The sequence below is a fragment of the Gorilla gorilla genome, chromosome 2, assembly GCF_029281585.2.
Source record: "Gorilla gorilla gorilla isolate KB3781 chromosome 2, NHGRI_mGorGor1-v2.1_pri, whole genome shotgun sequence".
Lineage (NCBI taxonomy): Eukaryota > Metazoa > Chordata > Mammalia > Primates > Hominidae > Gorilla > Gorilla gorilla.
This window is the reverse complement of record NC_086017.1, coordinates 147,659,222-147,681,718: the sequence shown is the minus strand read 5'-3', so window position 1 is coordinate 147,681,718 and position 22,497 is coordinate 147,659,222. Positions and strand designations below refer to the sequence as shown.

General features: G+C 37.5%; 1 protein-coding gene across 4 annotated transcripts in view; it reads left to right on the top strand.

Annotated features, from left to right (window-relative positions):
* The window catches only part of STAG1 (STAG1 cohesin complex component), a 413,034-nt gene that overhangs the window by 253,668 nt on the left and 136,869 nt on the right, over window positions 1–22,497 (top strand). For all 4 annotated transcript variants that reach the window (XM_055382952.2, XM_055382953.2, XM_055382954.2 and 1 more), the window contains 4 exons: window positions 416–489; window positions 17,189–17,312; window positions 20,954–21,052; window positions 22,099–22,178. In XM_055382952.2, coding sequence (XP_055238927.2) covers window positions 416–489; window positions 17,189–17,312; window positions 20,954–21,052; window positions 22,099–22,178 — 377 coding nt within the window. The remainder of the gene's footprint in view (window positions 1–415; window positions 490–17,188; window positions 17,313–20,953; window positions 21,053–22,098; window positions 22,179–22,497) is intronic.

Sequence of the window (22,497 nt, the reverse complement as noted above, 5' to 3'; positions counted from 1 at the left end):
TAGATGGAGTAGGAAGTTACTTTTAAAACAGCAAATATGTTAATTAGGGATGTTCCTTTAACCAAGAAAGGCAAAACCAAACCCAGGGACCTCATTTGGACAGAAGAGTTCTGTTCCTAAGGCAGATGATATTTTGGAGATAGGAATCTGACCACACTTAGCTATACCACCACTCCTTGTTTGTCATTGTGAAGTTTGTGTCTAGAGAGAGACAGTGAAAAGTTCTAAAACCAATATGATATAAATGTAAAGGAATAATGGAAATATACTGGTATTTTCACACATCTGTACTACAAGTGAGAAAAGGATTGAAAACTACCCAGAATGAGAATAACCAGGAATTAAAAACAATTGGAGCTGTTCCTTCCAAATAAAATGATCAGGATTTCAACTTACATATATTTTTTCATTTCAGCTGCAAGAAAATCAGGATGAAATCGAAAATATGATGAACTCTATTTTTAAGGGTATATTTGTTCATAGATACCGGTAAGAGATTTTAAAAATAATTTTGAAGGCTTTTCACTTAAACAATTATTGATTTTTTTTGTGGCCCAGGCTAACTGTAAAACTCACTAATTATGATTTATGTTTTGTTTTCTGGAAAACAACTTTAGCTGTCAGTGTCACGCTACAACTATAGAAGAAATTGTATGACTGCTGCCACTACCACTGTTATACTCTTCCAAATTCAGAACATATGCTGTTGGAAGTAGCTTATGTACTTGGATTTATACTGATGGAATATTAATTAATAGGATCATAAACTAATGTAGCTTTAATAAGATATTCTTGTTTTCACATTTAAAAAATTAAGTGCCCTACTTCTTGCTCTGTGGTACTCATTTTGTTCCATGGGCAAATTAATAATTTAAAAAAAAATAAACCTGTGTGAAGCTGGGCGAAAAGAGGACAGAGAAGGGCACCCCCGCAGTTAATGCAACAACTGTATCTTCATTCTTGTTTCCTTTCAGATAAACACATTGAAATAAAAGCCATTAGCAAAATATTTTTGTTATCCTCCATTGCAAATGATTTTAGTTTGTCTTTCTGTGAAGCCCAGGAACCTTAAAAACACTAACTACATTGTAAAAGAGCATAATTTACATTGAATGAATGAATCATATACATATACTTGTTACCTTCTGTTGATTAGATGTGATGTGTGTAAGTAGATAGACAAAGAAAATAAATAGAAGCACTGTTTTCAGACCCATTTGAGAGTATGTTTGGCTAATTAATATAGAGCGGTGGGATGTGGTCGCTCATCCCTGTAATCCTAACACTTTGGGAGGCTAAGGTGGGAGGATCACTTGAGGCCAGGAGTTAAAGACTGCATCTCTACAGAAAATTTAAAAATCAGCCTGGTGTGGTAGTGTGCACTTGTAGTCCCAGCTACTCGGGAGGCTGAGGTGGGAGGATTGCCTGAACCAGAGGGTCAAGGCTGCAGTGAGCCTTGATTGCGCCACTGCACTCCAGTCTGGGTGACAGAACAAGACCCTGTCTAAAACAAAACAAAGAAATACACACATACACAGCTGACCTTTGAACAGCATGGGTTTGAACTGCAAGAATTGCCTGTAAACCATTTGTTTCTAACTAAACACGGATTGAAAATACAGTATTTGTGGGATATGAAACCTGTTTACATGGAGGTCTAACTTGTTGAATATGCAGATTACTCAGAGACAGCTGTAGTACTTGAGTATGCATGGATTTTGCTATATGTGAGCAGTCCGAGAAGCAATGCCCTGTGTATACCAAGTGGCAAGTTGTGTGCGTATGTGTATCTGTTTGATAATTTATTTTAATGGAACTTAAACATTTTAACCAAAAGAATAAAATCTTCTTTTGAAATAGGTCCAGGGCTTTTATGTTGAGTGGGGATTGTCTGATTGGAGTTTTATGTCCGCTTTCTTGCATATACTGCATGTATAACATGTTATTGATATATTTGTTTTAAAAAGAACAAGGATTTCCATATACCTGCCATGCAGTCTTTTTTTTTTTTTTTTACTGCAACTTTATGGAGGTATAATTCACATAAATAAACTGCACAATTAAGTGCATAATTTGATGAGTTTTGACATATATACACCTATAAAACCACCACCACAAGCGAGATAATGAATCTCTCCATCATCCTTAAGAAATTCAAGTGCCAAGTTTTCTCATGGCACTTTGTAACTCCTTTCTACCTCCCTTCCTGTTGTTGTACCTTTCCATCATCCTCAAGCAAGCATTGATGTGCTGATTATTTACATTTTCTAGAATTTTATAGAAATGGAATTATGCAACATATCTGGGGTTTTTTTTTGCGGGTGGATCTGGCTTCTTTCTCTGAACAAAATCAGAGTTTTTTTTATCATTGAATGCGTTGCTAGCCGTAATGTGTATATATGTGTGTGTGTGTGTGTGTGTGTGTGTGTGTGTGTGTGTGTGTGTGTGTGTATATGTGTATATATATATATATATTTTTTTTTAAGATGGAGTTTTGCTCTTGTTGCCCAGGCTGGAGTGCACTGGCACAATGTCGGCTCACTGCAACCTCCGCCTCCCGGGTTTAAGTGATTGTCCTGCCTCAGCCTTCCAAGTAGCTGGGATTATAGGCATGCTCTGCCACACCCAGCTAATTTTGTATTTTTAGTAGAGACGGAGTTTCTCCCTGTTGGTCAGGCTGGTCTCGAACTCCTGACCTCAGGTGATCTGCCTGCCTTTCCCAAAGTGCTGGTATTATAGTTGTGAGCCACCATGCCCGGCCTAGCTGTAATATTTTCATAGATGCCCCTTATCAGATTGAGGAATTTTTTTTTTTTTTTTTTTGAGATAGAGTCTCACTCTGTTGCCCAGGCTAGAGTGCAGTGGCGCGATCTCAGCTCACTGCAAGCTCCGCCTCCCGGGTTCACGCCATTCTCCTGCCTCAGCCTCCCAAGTAGCTGGGAGTACAGGCGCCTGCCACCACGCCCAGCTAATTTTTTGTATTTATTTTATTTTTTTTTAACTAGAGACAGGGTTTCACCATGTTAGCCAGGGTGGTCTCGATCTCCTGACCTGGTGATCCGCCCGCCTCGGCCTCCCAAAGTGCTGGGGTTACAGGCGTGAGCCATTGCGCCCAGCCGGAAGTTTCTTTTTATTCCTAGTTTTCTGAGAGTTTTTATTAGAAATATATCTTGGATTTTGTCAAATCTTTTTCTGCATCTACTGAGATCAGTGTGTTGTTTTATTTTTTAAAAACTTAATGTGGTGAATTTGTTTATGTTCAGATGTTAACATGAACACATAGAGTAAAGCCTACATTATCATGATATGTTGTTATCTATATATGGTTGGATGTGATTTGCTGAGTTTTTCCAAGAATTTCTGCATCTATGTTCAAGACGGATAAATAGCTCTAACTTTATTTTAATGAATATCACTGTCTACCTTTGTTAGCAGGGTAATGCTGGCCTTGTAGATTGAGTTACAGTGTATTCTCTCTTCTTTAATTTTCTCGGTGAGTTTGATAGAATTGGTATTATTTCTTCTTCAGATAAGAGTTCTACCATTGGAGCCTAGAATTTTCTTTGCAGGAAGGTTTTTAAGTACGAATTTTCTCCAGTAGATATAGGGCTGTTGAGGTTATCTGTTGTTCCTGAGTAACCTTTGGTAGTTTATGTCTTATAAGAAATTGGTACATTCATCTTGGTGGTTGAGTTCTATTAAAAAACTATCAGCATAAAGTTGGTCATAATATTGGTAATTTAACATCTCTCTCTCTCTCTCTCTCCCACTCCTTTTCCCCCTGCTTCCTTCCTGCTTTTCTCTTTTCATTGTTCAGTGTATGTGGAGCTATTTTATCTTATTTTATATTGAATTTTTCTGTTATTTTTGTTTTCTATTTCATTGATTTCTGTCCTTTATTTCCTTTCATCTGCTCACTTTGGGTTTCACTTCTTCAGCTCTTCTTAGTTTCTCAAGGTAGAATTTGAGGTCATTGATTTGACACTTTTTTTCTAATAAGGGAATTTACTCCTATAAATTTTTTAAAGCACTGCTTTAGCTATGTGTCCTAAATTTGGATATATTGCATTTTTATTTAGTTCAAAATACTGTCTAGTTTCCTTTTTGATTTTTTTGTTTCACCCATGGATTATTTTGAAGCATGGCATTTAGTGTGCAGATATTTGAGATTTTCTAGATGTCTTTCTGTTATTGATTTCTAATTTAATTTCAATGTAGGCAAAGAACATAGTTTTATGATTTGAATGCTTCTAAATTTATTGAGATTTGTATGAGACCCACAGTAAACTCTATCTTGGTGAATAGATACCTATAGATACCTATAGATCTCTATACCTCAAGAAAATAAGGTATATTCTGCTTTTGTTGGCTAGCGTCTTATACCAGTTAGGTCAAATTGGTTAATAGTGTTGTTCAAGTCTTCTCTCTCTTTACTGATTTTCGGTATGTTTATTCTAACAATTATTAAGAAGGGTTTTATAGGAGTACTTTCTGTGTTTTTTTGGGGTTTTTTTGTTTGTTTGTTTGTTTTTTGAGACAGAGCCTCCCTCTTGTTGCCCAGGCTGGAGTGCAGTGGTACAATCTCAGCTCACCGCAACCTCTGCCTCCCAGATCCAAGTGGTTCTCCTGCCTCAGCCTCCGAAGTAGCTGGGATTACAGGCATGCACCACCATGCCCAGCTAATTTTTTTTTTTTTTTTTTTGAGATGGAGTCTTCCCTGTCACCTAGGCTGGAGTGCAGTGGTGCACGGTCTCTGCTCTCTGCAAACTCCGCCTCCCAGGTTCACGCCATTCTCCTGCCTCAACCTCCCGAGTAGCTGGGACTACAGGCACCTGCCACCATGCCTGGCTAATTTTTTTGTATTTTTAGTAGAGATGGGGTTTCACCGTGTTATCCAGGATGGTCTCGATCTCTTGACCTCACGAGCCACCCGCCTCAGCCTCCCAACATGCTGGAATTATAGGTATGAGCCACCGTGCCCGGCCCTAATTTTGTATTTTTAATAGAGGCGGAGTTTCACCATGTTGGTCAGGCTGGTCTTGAACTCTTGACCTCAAGTGATCCACCCACCTTGTGCCTCCCAAAGTGCTGGGATTACAGACATGAGCCACCATGCCATCCATGCCACCACACCTGGCTGATATTCTTGATATAAGTTCGTGAACAGATGTATAGCTTTTTTTCATTTTCTTAATGGTGACCTTTACAGAGCAAATGTTTTCAATTTGTATGGCCCAGTTTATGAGTTCTTCTTCTGTGGTCATGCTTTTGGTATCTGTGAACATTGCCTAACCCCTAAGATTCTTTCTGTGTTTTATTTTCGAAGTTTAATCATTTTGTCTCTTCTATTAAGGCATATGAACCTTTAAAATTGAATTTTTAATTCAATTTTTGTACATGATGTGATACAAGGGCAGAAGTCTACTTTTTGCATATAAATTTTCAGTTTTCCCAGCACCATTTAATGACAGAGTATCCTTCCCCAATTGAATTACCGTGCCATCTCTCTTGAAGATGAATTGACCATGAACACAAGGTTTTATTTTTGGATTTTCTGTCTATCCTTACACTGATACCACCCGCATCGAGTATGCTTTAGATGAGCTTTTAAAATTAGGTAGTGTAAGTTGTCTTACTTTATTCTTCTTTTTCAAAAATTTTTTGACTGGTACAGATTCTTTGCATTTCTGTATAAATCTTAGGGTCAGCTTGTCAATTTTTGAACAAAAGCTTCTGAAATTATCATAGGGATTGTAATTACCTTGTAAACCAATTTGGAGAGAATTAACCTCTTAACAATATTGAATTTATTCCTTATCTTAATGGGGAAACAATTAGACTTTGAAATTAGGCACGATGTTATTAACTGTAAGTTTTGTGTAGATACCCTTTAGTAGGATGAGGAATTTACTTCTAGCCTGATTTGTTCGGTGTTTTTATCATGATGGATTGATGTATTTCTTTATTTTTTCTCTTTTGAATGAGGTGGTCATGCAAGTTTTTTCTTTTATTATATTAATATAGTGTATTCTGTTCATTGATTTTCAGATATTATACCAACCTTGCATTCTGGGAGAAATTCCACATGGTTATGGTATACAATCCTTTTTATATGCTACTGGATTCAGTTTGCTAGTATTTTGTTAAGGATTTGTGCATTTACTTTCATAAGGAGTAACAGTGTCAATACTAGCCTTATAGAATACACTGGGAACCGTTCTTCCTGCTCTGTTTTCTGAAATAATTTATGAAGGATTGGTAATATTTCTATGTTTGGTAGAATTTAGCAGAGAAGCCCTTTAATACCAGGCTTTTCTTTGTGTAAAGGTTTTTAATTACTGATTCAATGTATATATCCTGAATTTTTTTAAATTTTGTTTTGTTCTTTATTAATTTATTTTCTTGAGACAGGGTCTCTGTCTGTCACCCTGCCTGGAGTGCAGTGGCACAATCACAACTCCGTAGAACCTCAATGTCCTGGGCTCAAGCAGTCCTCCTGCCTCAGCTCCCAAGTAGCTAGGACTGCAGGCAAGCTCCACCACACCTGGCCAGTTTTTTATTTTTTCTAGAAACTAGTGCTTCTCCCTATTTTGCCCAGAATGGTTAGAACTCTTGACCTCAAGCAGTCCTTCTGCCTCGGCCTCCCAAAGTACTAGGATTATAGGTGTGAGCCACTGCGCCCTGCACACCGCCAGATTTTTTGTTGTTTTTGAGTCAGATTTGGTAATTTGTATTTCTCAGGCAATATGTCTATTTCATGCAAATTGTAAATTTAATGGCATAATGTTATTCATAATATTTTGTAGTCGTTTTAATTTTTGGGGGGTTGTCAGCCCCCTTATTTATTCTTGTGTGATTTGTGTCTTCTCTTTTGTCTTTCTCAGTCTCACTGTAAGTTTCAGTTTTGTTGATCTTTTCAAATAATAATGGACTTGTAATTTTGTTGGCTTTCTCTGTTTTTTATTTCCTTGATTTATGTTTCCATATTTATTATTTGTGTGTTTTTTTTTTTTTTCGGAGACAGGATCTCGCTCTGTTGTCCAAGCTGGAGTGCAGTGTCATGATCATTGCTCACTGCAGCCTTGACCTCACGGGCTCAAGCAGTACTCCCGCCTCAGCCCCCTGAGTAGTTGGGACTACAAGCACACATCACTATGCCTGGCTAATTTTTGTTATTTTTGTAGAGTCAGGGTTTGGCCATGTTGTCCAGGCTCGTGTTGAACTCCTGGACTCAAGCGATCCACCTGCCTCAGCCTCCCAAAGTGATGGGATTACAGGTGTGAGCCATCCTTTGCTGATCTTTTTGTTTTGGTTTGGTTTGGTTTTTTTGAGACAGGGTTTTACTCTGTCACCCAGGTGGGAGCGCAGTTGCACAATCACAGCTCACTTCAGCCTCAACATCCTGGGCTCAGGTGATCTTCCCACCTCAGCCTCCTGAGTAGCTGGGACTACAGGCACACACTACCATACCTGGTTAATTTTTTGTATTTTTAGTAGAGACGAAGTTTCACCATGTTGCCCAGGCTGGTCTCAAATTCCTGGGCTCAAGCCATCTACCACCCTCAGCCTCCCAAAGTGCTGTGATTAGGTGTGAACTATCATGCCTGGCCTAATTGTTTCTTAAGTTGAAAACTAAAATTATTCATTTTATATCCTTCCTCCTTTCTCAACTCCCCTTATAAGCTCTAAATTTTCCACAAAGCACTGCTCTAGCCTAGCTTCATTTTCTTGTCCTTCCTTTGTGCTATTATTGTCATATATATTTTGTCTACATTAGTTACTAACCCACCTGTACAGCATTATTTTCAGAGTGTTCAGTCATCTCTTAACAAAATTAAGAGGAGAAAATACAAATACACTTACTGTCTTCTAATTTACTTTCTTGTTAACATTTTTGACATTCTTCATTTTTTCCTGTGGAATTTAGTTATTGTATTGTGTTATTTCCTTGCAGTTTGAAGGACTTCATTTTATGTCCCTTGTAAGGTAAATTTTACCCTGCTTAAACTGTTAAATGGCATGTAAATATCTGGGGGCAGTCTTAGGGCTCATCTTGTGTTATCCCCTCTCAGAGATTACCATTCTGCTCTGACTGATAATCCAACATCTAAAAATCATTTTGTGCAATTTGGTTTTTGTTTTCATTTATTTTTTTCAAGTGAGAGCATAAATTCTGTCCATCTTGGCTCCGTCATGCAGTCTTGAATTCAGAATCCATATTTTTATGATTTTCTGTCAGTCTGTAACACCAGTATTTATTTTAATGACTCACCTTTGTTGAGTCTTGACAAAGCTTTCAACCTATTATCCTTGTAGAAACAACAGTTATTTAATTTCTTACTGTTACAATGTTGATTTGCATTTTATTTAATCAGACCTTGCATAAACTAGTATTGGATCTGTCATAGCCTGACTGAACTATTCAAAACTAGAATACAAGTGTAGTTGAGAATGTGACCTACTTGGCAAAAGTGATCAGCATGCCATGGATACTAATCATTAATTTCCATAAGTATCACTCAGTCTACATTATTGATTAATAGGAGATATTACTGCACGTACTGGAAGTAGTAGGTACTATGCAGAGATATCACTTTAAGTTACCACTTTGTGTCCCACTTACCGCCATCCACTTCAAACAAATTTGATTTTTTTGTTTTTTTGTTTTGTTTTGTTTTTGAGACAGTCTTGCTCTGTCTCCCAGGCTGGAGTGCAGCAGCGTGATCTTGGGCTGATTGCAGCCCCCGCCTCTTGGGTTCAGGTGATTCTCCTGCCTCAGCCTCCTGAGTAGCTGGGAATACAGGTGTGCACCACCATCCTCAGCTAATTTTGTATTTTTAATAGAGACAGGGTTTCACCATGTTGGCCTGGCTGGTCTTGAACTCCTGACCTCAGGTGATCTTCCTGCCTTGGGCTCCCAACGTGCTGGGATTACAAGTGTGAGCCACTGCACCCGGCCAACAAATTGGATTTTAATCTGTATGCTGCTAGATCTAAGTAATCATTTACAGTAAGTATGGAGACCAGAAGAATGTGTTTTCTAACTGAATCCTTGTAGTATTGCTTAAGTCTAGAATTTGGGAAACTGTACCTCAGACCAAATGATCAGTTTCTTCCACAAATAAATGGCAAATAATAAGAACCGGGGGATGTAAAAACACAAAATACTGACTGAATGTGAAAAACACTCACAAATTCATATTTAATGAACAGGATATACTTTAGAATGTTGAGGAGACAATTAGTGAATTGGAATGTAATACTGAGGAATTTACCCAGATCACAGTAATAAAGGGATAAAAAGATATGGACGGACCTTTCTGATATGGGAAGGGTAGTGTCGGATACTTCATCGGTCCTTTAAAAAGAAGTTTCAGGAAAAGAGAGAAGCCCTTGGTCATGGTAGTGTGCGCCTGTAGTCCCAGCTACACAGGAGGATGAGATGGTAAGACTGCTTGAGCCCAGGAGTTCCAGGGCGCAGTGAACTATGATCAAGCCACTGCACTCCAGCCTGAACGACAGAGCAAGACCCCGTGTCTAAAAAAATAGATACATAGAAAGAAATGTATTAGAGAGAAGCAGTATTAGTGAGTACAATTTTATAAAATTAGTTAAACAGAAACTTCAGATTAAAAAAACTTAATGAGTGCTGAGTAGGTTAGGGAATATATTCTACATCTAGACATACCATAGTGAAAATGAAAAACATCAAAGATGAAGACAGTTATAAAAGCAACCAGAAAGATTGTTATTTCAGTAATGGTAAAAGAATAACAACAACAACAAAAAAGAATAACAAAGTTGTTAGGCCATAAGGACAAACTTACTCAGAGGACAGATTTAAGTACTTTTGAGAAGATGAAAAACAGATGTCTTTAAGACTAGTTGAGTCTTTTCATCGTTTTATGTTACAATGCAACCTTTCAGAATCATGTTTTCAGAGCTATTCTTATACAATACCATAATAGATTTATTCTGAACAAACTATTATTCCATTATTTTAATCTTCTTCCTAATATTTCATCTTCGATCTAATGTGGGGGTCAGGTTGCTAGTTAAAATGTAAATATTAATTAGAGGATATTTTTCTTTGAAAGCTAATGTATCTTTGACATTTGATTTTTAATCTTATTAAAGCCTAAAATTCTGTTAATAGTAAAATATTAAGGTGTAATGCAGGGTAACAGATAGCCATACACCTTCTCTGTATGAGACTCTTAGTGATGCAGTGCCTTTCTGTGTATTTTGCCACTGTTTTTACTTATTAATAATTAGCAACAAAAATGAGATGAAAAATAGTTTTATAAACTTGCCACATTTTCAATACATCTAAAATAACTCTTAGCAGTCAGGTGCGGTAGCTCACACCTGTAATCCCAGCACTTTGGGAGGATCACTTGAGGTCAGGAGTTCGAGACCAGCCTAGCCAACATGGTGAAACCCTGTCTCTACTAATAATACAAAAAAAAAAAAGGGTGTGATGGTCTGTGCCTGTAATCCCAGCTACTCAGGAGGCTGAAGCAGGAGAATCGCTTGAACCCGGGAGGTGGAGGTTGCAGTGAGCCAAGATTGTGCCACTGCACTCCAGCCTGGGCGACGGAGTAAGATTATGTCTCAAAAAAATTAAATTAAATTAAAACTAAAATTAAATAACTCTAGTAAGCCTGAAATAATAAATGAAATATTTGTATTTAATTTGTAAACAAGACAGTTTCAGCTCTTCAGGTTTACTCTTACACATTACTACCTTTCAAAAGCCTTCCTTGACCACCTTCTCTCCTCTCCATTTTACGTGCTTCTGTGTTCTCTGTAACACTCTTTACTAACTTTCAGCACTCACTAAGGTAGTATTTATTTTAATCATCTTATTGTAAGTTAGGGTCTCTATTCTCAAGTTCTTAGTCTAATAAAGGATACAGTATGACTTTTCTGTAATTCTTTCATCTATTTCTTTCTCCCTATGCTATTTCATACCAAAAAATTCTCTATAATTATTCTATTTTGGAAAATGTGATTTTTTTTTTCCTCCCAGCCTAATCTTAGTGATAAAATTGGTTGAGACCTGAATTCACTGGGTGCTGCAATTTAGAGAGTGTGCCTTTTTTGGCCATTCATAATTATTTCTCCCTCTGGAGCTCTCATGAGATTCCTTGTACATGAGCAATAATTGTGAGTGTCAAAACATCCATATTAGCTAAGCATGGTTTTTGAAATTTGTATTATAATCATTTTAATTTAGTCTGCATCCTTACTGGAAAAGCATCCATAAGGGTAGTACAAGAAACATTTAATTAAAATTCACTGGAGTTCAACTTCATTTTGTTATAAGCAGAAAATAATTAAACTTCCATCTGCTGAGAAAGTAATCCAATGAAAACTTAGGTCCAGATACCATATTAAAGGGTTATATTCTCCCCAAAAGGATACATTGTAATGATCAATAATTAGATAAGTTTTTCATAGAAGCAAACATGATCATTCTTTTATGCTGTAAAATAGAGTTACCACAAAGGATTAATAGAATTGCACCTGAATTATTCTTTTCTAGTTCCTTTTCTTTGAGTTTCCAAGTAAAGCCTTCATGTTTAGTTTTTAATTTCAAGGCCTGAATGCTAGGATGTTGTAAAAATTAGTCTGTCTTATGATTGTCTTTATTCCTTTCCTCTTGTCTTACTATTTTTTGCACCCCCTGCATTACTCTTTGCTTTGGATGCTCCCAAATGCCTCAGTTAGACATCTTTCATAAATGGGGTGAGGCTATTGGAAATAGAGATTAGTTGTTTAAAAATAAATTTAATATGAAAACATAAAAATTGGAGGACTCTTATGAGGAAATATGTTTATATCAAAAGATATGTTGTAATCAAATCAGGGATATTTAGACTTACACTGCATTTTTATTTTATACTGTATCTCCTTGAATATACTATTAGTTCCTGGAGAGCAAGAAAGCAAATATATAATAATAGGAATCACAGAAGAACTGAGACTTCACTAGAGCTTGAAAGAATAATCAGTGTAGGTAATCAGAGTAGAATTCAGGGTATTATAGGCATAGGGATAACCACAAACGTGTAGGTGCTGATGCACTTGAGCTATGTGGACTAAAGAACTAATTGTATAAGATGATTGGTTATTATTATATTTGTAAGGGTCTTTTATAATAAGGAAACTAATAATTTTAATTATCTTTTGCCATGTAACAAATTACTCCCAAACTTGGTGGTGTCAAATATTTATCTCAGGCTGGGGGCAGTGGCTCACGCCTGTAACCCCAGCCCTTTGGGAGGCCAAGGCGGGTGTGTCACCTGAGGTCAGGAGTTCAAGACCAGCCTGGCTAACATGGCGAAACCCTGTCTCTACTAAAAATACAAACATTAGCCGGATGCAGTGGCACGTGCCTATAGTCCCAGCTACTCGGGAGGCTGAGGCAGGAGAATCACTTGAACCCAGGAGGTGGAGGTTGCAGTGAGCCGAGATCATGCCGCTGCACTCCAGCCTGAGTGACAGAATGAGACTCCGTCTCAAAAAGCAAACAAACAAAAAAACATTTGTCTCATAATTTCTATGGGTCAGGAATTTGGGAGTAGCCCAGCTAGCTGGTTCTAGCTTAGATCTCTCATAAGATTACAATCAAAGCATCCTCCAAGTCATCTGAAGACTTGGCTGGGTTTGTAGGTTCTGCTTCCACAATGGCTTACTTACATGGCTGATGGCAGAAAGCTCTAGTTACTCATCACATGGAGCTTTCCATAGAGCACCTTGAATGTCATCAAGACATAGCCGGTGGCTTTCCCCAGAGAGTGATCACAGAGAGAACAAAATAGTCACTTAGCCTCAGGAGTCAGAATTCCTCATTTCTACTACATTATATTCATCAGAGATACTTTACGTAGTGTACCCACATTCAAGAAAAGGGGAATGAAAGGAGCAAAGAATTTGTGGACATCCTTCAAAACTACCACATCAGTTGTAATTTTACTGTCTAGTCTGTGATTATTCACATGTATATGTTATGTATTATGATCTATCAGGGTGATGTCGGCAGTCAAAGTGGATTGGAGCACTAGAACCCAAAGAGGAGACAAGTTATCCAGGGAGTTTTTATAGCTACAGAATAGGCTCTCTGGCCACACATGGTCAAATTGCAAGTCTGGAAAAGGATATTTTTAAAGTTAAGATGGGAAGGATTGAACTGGCATCTGAAGTAGACAAGGACTGGGATTCCTAGAAAACATGTGGTATGAAAATACTGGCAATGTGAAACCAACCCAAATGCCCATCTGTGATAGACTAGATAAAGCAAATGTGGTACATACACTCCATGGAATACCATGCAGCCATAAAAGGAGTGAGGTGATGTCTTTTCCAAGGACATGGATGAACCTGGAAGCCATTATCCTCAGCAAACTTAACACAGGAACAGAAAACCAAACACCATATATTTTCACTCATAAGTGGAAGCTGAACATTAAGAACACATGGACACACAGAGGGGAACAGCACACACCAGTGCCTGTTGGGAGTTGAGGGTGAAGGGAGGGAACTTAGAGGACGGGTCAATAGGTGCAGCAAACCACCATGGCACTTGTATACCTGTGTAACAAACCTGCACGTTCTGTGCTTGTATCCGCTTTTTTTTTTTTTGAAGAAATAAAAAAAAAATCGGCATTGCATACAGAGAACCTGTGTTCTGAGAACATAAGCTGTTCAGTAGTCTAGTTGGTGAAACAACAAAGAGGTTAGAAATTAGGCATAGATGTAGAGATGGGTGTAAAAAATGTTTTGAACAGGATTTCCCTGCTGAAGACGTAAAGGTAAGACTGGATGTTCTCTAGCCTGTTGCAAACAGCCATTCATAATCTCAGTATTAGTAGTAATTCCAAGAATTAACCTAACTCTAAGAGTTAGTTGGAAGAGTTAGATGGAAGAATGATTTCACTGTGTGTATGTGCAGTTACCATACTGAGTAGTCACTAAGTTTTAATCAGCATGCTGTACCTATTGACTTTGTCCTCAGCCTGCTTCCATGAAATTGTGTAATAAAACTTAGCCTGGTTTTTATAGAATTGACTTTTACAAGGGTAGTATAGCAGAGGAAAAATGTAATGGATCCTCGGCAGAGATACTACTTGGTAGGACTGAAAGAGCGAAAATGATATGATTTGGATGTTTTATAGATATATTTTGTAGTTGTGTTTTGGTTTTTGAGGGGAGTTTTATTTTTGCCACTGTTAGCTTGTTTTTATTTGGACATCCTAGTAGAAAACAAAGTATACAAAGCTGTAGCTCAGAGATGGAAATTTTTAAATAGTAGGATAATACCAAATGTCAGGCAAGGATGTGAAACACTGATGTAGACATTTTTAAATATCTAATAAAGTTGAAGATGTGCATTGCTTCTAACCCAATAATTTCACTTGTAGGTATCAAAACAGTGTCTCACAGATGTTGTTGACTATGTCCTACATTAGGTACACAGTAGCTTCAAGAAAGAATACTTACTTGCCTACTGCATGTGGAGCATTGTGGTATTTTCTGTCCTATATACTTTTATGTATTTGTTGCCACTCACTGAATCAATTTTATAATGTGCTAATGGGTCCCGATGCAGTATTTTAAAAACACTGCTCTAGGGAAACTCCCACATATCTGCACAGGGAGAAACATACAAGAATATTCATGGACTCATTGTTAGTAAAAGCAAAACCTTGGAAACAACTTAAATTTCCATTTATGAGAGAATATGTAATTTATAATTGTTTATAGAAAGGAACAGTGGACACTGGCTAAAATTAAAACATCAGAGCTTTATAAACCAGTATGCATAAATTGCAAAATATGATTTGTGAAAAAACCAAGTTGGAGAAGGAGGCCTAAAGGATAATATTTATGTAAAACAATACATATGACGTTAAACAGAGATGGAATTGATATTCACTGAATCAAGGACAGTCATTTACTCTTGGGAAGGGAGATGTATCAGACGTATATAGGAATTTTTAACTATTATATTTCTTAGCTGAGCAGTGGATATATGCAGTTATTCATTATATTGTCCCCTATACCTTGTTTTATGTCTGAAATTTTTTGTCTGAAAAAAGGAATATTCTTGTCCCACACATGTTCAGTATTATGTAGGTCTAGGAACACCTCACAGTTTATAGTAGAGCTACTTTTTTTTTCTTTTTTAGACAGAATCTCACTCTGTCGCCCAGGCTGGAGTGCAGTGGCGTGATCTCGGCTTACTGCAACCTCCGCCTCCTGGGTTCAAACGATTCTACTGCCTCAGCCTCCCGAGTAGCTGGGACTACAGGCGCCCGCCACCACGCCCGGCTAATTTTTTGTATTTTTAGTAGAGATGGTGTTTCACCGTGTTTGCCAGGATGTTCTCGATCTCCTGACCTCGTGATCTGCCCACCTCAGCCTCCCAAAGTGCTGGGATTACAGGCGTGAGCCACTGTGCCTGGCCAGTAGAGCTACTTTTTATACTGTATTCATTATAAATGTCTAGATTGATGAAACAAATGAAAGATTATAATAGCCAACATTTAATGGAAGGATTAATGGATGCCAGGTACAATTCTAAGTCTTTTATTTGCATTAAGTGATTTTATTCTCATAGTAACTGTGAGCTAGGTGGTATTATTACCACTATTTTAGAGATGAGGAAACCTAAGAAAAAGGGAAATACCCAAGGTCACACAGCTAGTAAATAGCAGAACCAGGATTTGAACTCAGGATGTCTTCCTCCAGAGCCTGTACTTTTAGCCACTATGTTATACAACCTCTCCATGAGAAAAAGATACTATCAAAAAATGTAGGAAAACTGAAGGTTGTAATTGGCAGTATGGCTTGGGAAGAGAATGTTTTCCCTATTTTTATCCTTAAGCAATGACAGGAGCCTAGAGAGAACTGAGACTTATTAGAGCAAGGAATTTTGTCACCAAAGAGAAACCAAGAAAAGTGCCTTAATTATCATTAAAATTTTAGCTAAAATGATAGATTATTGCCTTTTGTAAATTGGATAATTAAAAATTACTTAAAATTTTAACATTTGTGAATGGTAAATCAGAAACCTTGAAGATTGATCTACAAAAGAAAATTAGGATTTATGATATTATAGTTAATATTTTTTTCTTAAAGCTAAGGCTAATAACCTTGTGATGAAAGATTATAAAAGTGTTAACGTTGTATTTGTTTACAATTCACAGAGATTGTATAGTAGGAAAGTCATCCCAGGAGGGTTATATTGGATGCTTACTTATGGTGAGGTGAAAAGCCATCTAGGCAATGAGCCAGAATTCTGACTTTTGGGGTTGTTCTGCCATGACTTCACAGTATTGTCAGCAAGATGGTTACCATTGTCACTAGAGGTGGATTATTCTTCCCTGTGTCTCAGCCTAAAAAATAAATTATTACAGATGAAAGACCTGTGCCTTGAATAAAGTGGGCTTTTTCTTCTAATTCATTACATGTGTGCTAGCTTATAAAGATTCCCAGTTCTGGCCGGTCACAGTGGCGCACGCGTGTAATCCCAGCACTTTGGGAGGCCGAGGTGGGTGGATCACTTGAGGTCAGGAGTTCAAGACCACCCTGGCCAATATGATGAAACCCCATCTCTACTAAAAATACAAAAATTACTCAGGTGTGGTGGCTTGCACCTGTAGTCTCAGCTACTTGGGTGGCTGAGGCAGGAGAATCACTTGAACCTGGAGGCAGAGGTTGCAGTCAGCCGAAATCATGCCACTGCACTCCAGCATGAGCGACAGAGCAAGACTCCATTTAATAATAATTAAAAAAAAAAAAGATTAACAGTTCTTTTGAGAAACATTATTCTGTACTTGGATGTTGTGACTCTGATTTTCTTAGAAAGTTTAACATGTTTCTTGGCTCTGTAATAGTTGTGAGGCTCTCAGAAAGCTCCAAATGTCATTGTCTGGCCCAGTGAAAAGAGAGTAATTGGGTCAAAATAGTTTAATAGAAGCTTTTTTTTTCCAGTTTGGTATTAGTAGTGTTTATTTTATAGAAAACATATGAAAAACAGAAGATACTTAAGTTGGAGGCCATTCAGAATGCAAATATATACAAACAGCATTAGAAATATTTATTGCTTATGGAAAGCGAGTATGAATGCATTGTAGCTTTGTATATTAATTCGAGATTGTCTTTTTTTTTCTCTCTCTAGTGATGCTATTGCTGAGATTAGAGCCATTTGTATTGAAGAAATTGGAGTATGGATGAAAATGTATAGTGATGCCTTCCTAAATGACAGTTACCTAAAATATGTTGGCTGGACTCTTCATGACAGGGTAAGTTACTCTGTTCTAAGCTTTGATGGAAGTTATGTTTGTCTCAGTACTAAAATGCTAGGAATCAAAATGACAGTAGTTGATTTTTCAGGAGTTGTAATCATGTGGAAATTTTAAGATGATGCAGCTGAATAACTATTTACTTGATGATTGTGATGAAACTGGAAGCATTTGCCCACGGGTGAAGACCCTATCTTGTTTAGTTACAATATTGTCTTGAACCAAGTTTGACAACCTGGTATATATAAAGTTTTCAGAGAAAGAAAATGGTTATATTCTTTTTCTAATTCAGAATCAAAGGAGATTTCTTTTTTCTTAATATATAAAAACTAAGCTTTTTTTTTTTTAATTTTCTAGGACCATATCATAGTAGAGTGCTTTATCAGACTTGAATAGATTTGTTGGATTTTAGAATATTTGATCTAAAAATCTAATTCTGCCTTCTGACTGTAAAAGGAATCCCTCATATAAGTAATCCTGAATAAGTAATCCTTAGAATAACCATGGGTAGGAGTGATAAGTTATTGGAATTTGGCCAGGTGTGGCATTTACGTACTGTAATAGAAATAATATTAGAGTATATTAGAGCCCCAAAGTAGAGCAGTTATCATAAAAGCAACTGGAATTTTCATTCCTATTAGAAGTTATTTTACAGTTTCTGAAGTATTTTTCATGAATACTACCTTATTTAATTGTTAAGAAGTTCCTGTGGTGACTTTACAGAGAACAGCTGTCCTCAGCCTTTTGCTCATCCATTGTTGATCCTTTCATTATATATGTTACATAATACTTTTGTTTGCTTTCCACCTGTCTTGCCCCCTGGAATACCATATTCATTGAGCAAGTTCCATAGATCCCTATGGGCTGCCCTTCAGTTACTGCCTATTGCAATTATTGTGTTCCCACCCCTCTTGACTATGATGGTCAGGAGAAGCTATGTTCTCTCTGCTCTTCTGGGATCTTCACATCTCCATTGCTGCTGGGAGCCAAATTCTCCATTTGGTCTGTGCTGAGATTTGTCCTTAGTCTGATGACCAGGAGGAAGGTCTGTGTATTATATCAAGACAAGGGCTACTAGCATTGTCCTATAGGCACCTGCCTTATTTGAGGCTTCCAGGTAGTCTTTCAGCAAAGGATGGAGTAAGGAGGAAACATACTATCCTCTAACAAGTGGGCATGAGCCGTATTTTCAGGCCTACAAATTCAGAGGAAATGGGGAGTTCAAGATTCTCACTGCATCTACCCAGATATCCTTTAGACTTCACTTTTTTCATATCATAACTCTTATTTTGACATAAGAGACTTGCCTGGGATTCAGAGTTCTTAAATTCTGTCACACTTACAATTTATTGCTAGGCCTGGTCTTTAGTATCATCAGTTCTCTATCTAAAGGAAATAAATGTTTCCAAAGAGGCAACACTTGGCTTTGAACTGGTGATGAAACACCCTGGCCCTGTCATTTTCTCTTTAGCCTTTCAGTGACACTTAGCAATAGCCACTTAATTTCACAGTTTTTACAGTTACTATTTGCTCTGCTCCCTCCAGTGTAGAAATGTTGTACAAGTTAATGCACATCCACTTTCAACTAAAAGTGAAAATCCTAACAAACTGCTGTCCTACATCAGGAACTATCAAGACTTCATCTACCACCATTGAGTCTTACCTCATAGCAATCCAGCCTTCAGTAATCCAATCCCAGAATCCCATTATTGAAGTCTGATTCCCAGGACCACTCTTGGTTCCAGCTATCATAGATCACATTCCCTGGATGCCAAGCCTGAGTTGGGGATTTTTGTGCTGGTGATGTTGCGAGGTTTGTACTCTCAAGAGTAACCTGTTGGCTGGGCATGATGGCTCACACCTGTAATCTCAGCATTTTGGGAGGCAGAGACAGGCGGATCACCTGAGGTCAGGAGTTCGAGACCAGCCTGGCCAGCATGGCAAAACCCTGTCTCTACTAAAAATAGAAAACTTTGCCGGGCATGGTGGTGGGCACCTCTAATTTCAGCTACTCGGGAGGCTGAGACAAGAGAATCACTTGAACCTGGGAGGCGGAGGTTGCAGTGAGCTGAAATCACACCACTGTACTCCAGCCTGGGTGACAAGAGCAAGACTCTGCCTCAAAAAAAAAAAAAAAAAAAAAGTAACCTATAAAAAAGTGAGGAAAGTATGACAAAGCAGGAAACTAATGAAAATGTGGTTTCAGGAGAAGTCTAATCTCAGCCTGATCTCACAGGGAGATTTGGAGAGTAAATTGTACCTTAGAGGGTATCGTGTACAGAAGCAAGGAGGCTGGGCTGTTTCACCCCTGTATCTTTCTTTACTGGCTATGGGCCTCAACCTGGGTGAGAGAAGGGAAGTGGTTGGGAGAGGAAAGATGGAGCATAACCTCCTAGGGGTTTATGTGCTAGGTGGTTCTAGTAAACCGTGGTCCATTCTCCAGAGAAAGATAGAGATATCGAACCATTAGCAGTTAACACTGGCGGACACTGAAGAATTAGCCCAGTAAAGGAGACCTGGGTAGGGCATCAGCAGCACCTGCCACAGGCACTTCAGCTTTCTCTTGTGTGCTAGAGACTTACCAACAAATATTACGTCATCTCATAGCACATCTCATGGTGTGCTACTGTAGGCTTGAATCAGCTTACAAAAGAGTGATTATGCATCTCCCTTCATAAATGAGTTCATTGACATCTCATCGATAACTTAATATTGGCTATGAAGGCACTATTTACATTAAATAAATCTGCAAAGAGAACAAATCAGAACCCTATTCCTCAGAGCTCTTTGTTAAAACTTTTACCAGCATATCTCGGCACTTAATCCCTACGATAATTTTATAAACAAGAAACCTGAGTATCAGGGTGATTAATAATATACTTAACATCTTGCATGTAGCTAATAAATTGTATAGAATTGGAACTAAAATTTAGTTGTATCTGATTCCAGAACTTGGACTCCTACTGTTACAGCACATAGCTTCTTTCAGAGGATAGAAACTAATCCCCTTTAAATCTTTTGAGAGACTTGTCTAGATTTCTAGGTGATCCTGAATGCGTTTTGATCATCAACATCCTGTACTCCAAGTTGATGACTTTATTAAAGACATTCCACTAATAAATAGCACTCCCAGGACTCTTCATGTATCATTTTGCCTCTGTTTTAAACATTGTGCTATTTCTGTTTTGCTAACTGCTGTCCCTGGAATATAAATTGAATCCAGTAAATATTTGTTGCATGAATAAATGATGACAGTTTAGTATAAAAATCAGGTTTTTCCACAGAATTATTCAATAATTATATAAAGGGCAAATAAACATACTTTTCCCTAATTATAGGTTTTAAATTCTCTCTTTGTGCCTCTGGATGACGTGGGTTATACCACATGTTGAGTCAGCGTTGATAAATATTTAAAATAGGCATAACTTACTCTCAAGTAACTAAGGTCTTTTCAGTGAATTTTTTTTTTTTTTTTACATATAAGGGCAACACACACTATACAATTGTTCAGTCTCATCCTATGTTGAATTACAATATGCAGTAAGTCAAATGTTTAAGCTAAATTTTAGTCTTCATATAGACTTGAAAATTGTAGTATGGAATTGACTCCTTCTGTTGTGCTTTTATTTGTATTTCTGAAGCAAGGGGAAGTCAGGCTGAAGTGTTTGAAAGCTCTGCAGAGTCTATATACCAATAGAGAATTATTCCCCAAATTGGAACTATTCACTAACCGATTCAAGGTAAGCATCAAGAATGATAAGCTTATTTAATTTTTCTCTTTACAAATGCTAGTTACAGCTAGTTTAGCAAATTACATTATCATACAGGTGTTTAGTTCATATTCTTTATTACAGCAGTCCCCAACCTTTTTGGCACCAGGGACCAGTTTCATGGAAGACAGTTTTTCTGTGGACCAAGGTGGGGGTTGAGGGGATGGTTTCGGGATGATTCAAGTGCATTACATTTATTGGGCACTTTATTTCTGTTGTTATTACATTGTAATATGTAATGAAACAATTATACAACTCACCATAAGGTAGAATCATTGCAGCCCTGAACTTGTTTTCCTGCAACTAGATGTTCCCATCTAGGGGTGATGGGAGACAGTAACAGATCATCAGGCATTAGATTCTCATAAGGAGCACACAATGTAGATCCCTTGCATGCGCAGTTCACAGTAGGGTTCATGTTCCTGTTGTTCCTATTGAGAATCTAATGCCACTGCTGATTTGACAAGACTTGGAGCTCAGGCAGTAGTGGGAGTGATGGAGAACAGCTGTAAATACAGATGAAACTTCACTGGCTCACTTGCTTCCACACCACTAACCCCTTGCTGTGTGGCCCAGTTCCTAACAGGCTACAGACCAGGATTGGGGACCCCTGCTTTTACTACATGTTCTTTAAATAAACCCATATGAAATTGATAAGTGAATCTCTGCTTTACAAAATATATTACTATGAGTTCTTATTTATTACCTTTGGAAGAAGGCTCACCTGCTTAAAATTTTCTTTACAGCTTTTTATAAAGATAGTAATTTTCTATGTTAAGGCTTCCCTGACACAAGGTTTAGGGAACAGCAATTGTTGAGAAAGATTTTAAATTACAAACATTTATACTAACATCCCCTTTGTGTGAGTAGGACTACAATACTGCAGTTTCAAGAGTAAAGCTTTTTATTTAACCTATCATTAGTATTGCATATATATCCCAGAATACATTATATTAGATCTGTCCCAGCTTATTTTCTGTTCATAGTTGGTTTGTTTTACAACTTTTTTTTTTCAGGATCGCATTGTATCAATGACACTTGATAAAGAATATGATGTTGCTGTGGAAGCTATTCGATTGGTTACTCTGATACTTCAGTAAGTAATATCCGTTACTATTTTAACTTTATTGATATTTTAATACCTTTTCCCCAGGATTTTTAATGTCCTATCTATATATAGTCCTTATGTATATGTTTATCATTTTAGGTTCAACTTTTACATTTTAAGGTTAGATTTAAAAAGTGTTTTCTGTTTTCTTCTATTTTTGTTTTTTATTTTCACTATTGTTTACTTCTTCCACATAAAAATTATTTTATGCAGCCTAGAGAAAATACCAATGATGTAACTTACCTTTCTATTTAAAACAAAGCAGGCCCAGTATGTTGGCTCCTGCCTATAATCCCAGCATTTTGGG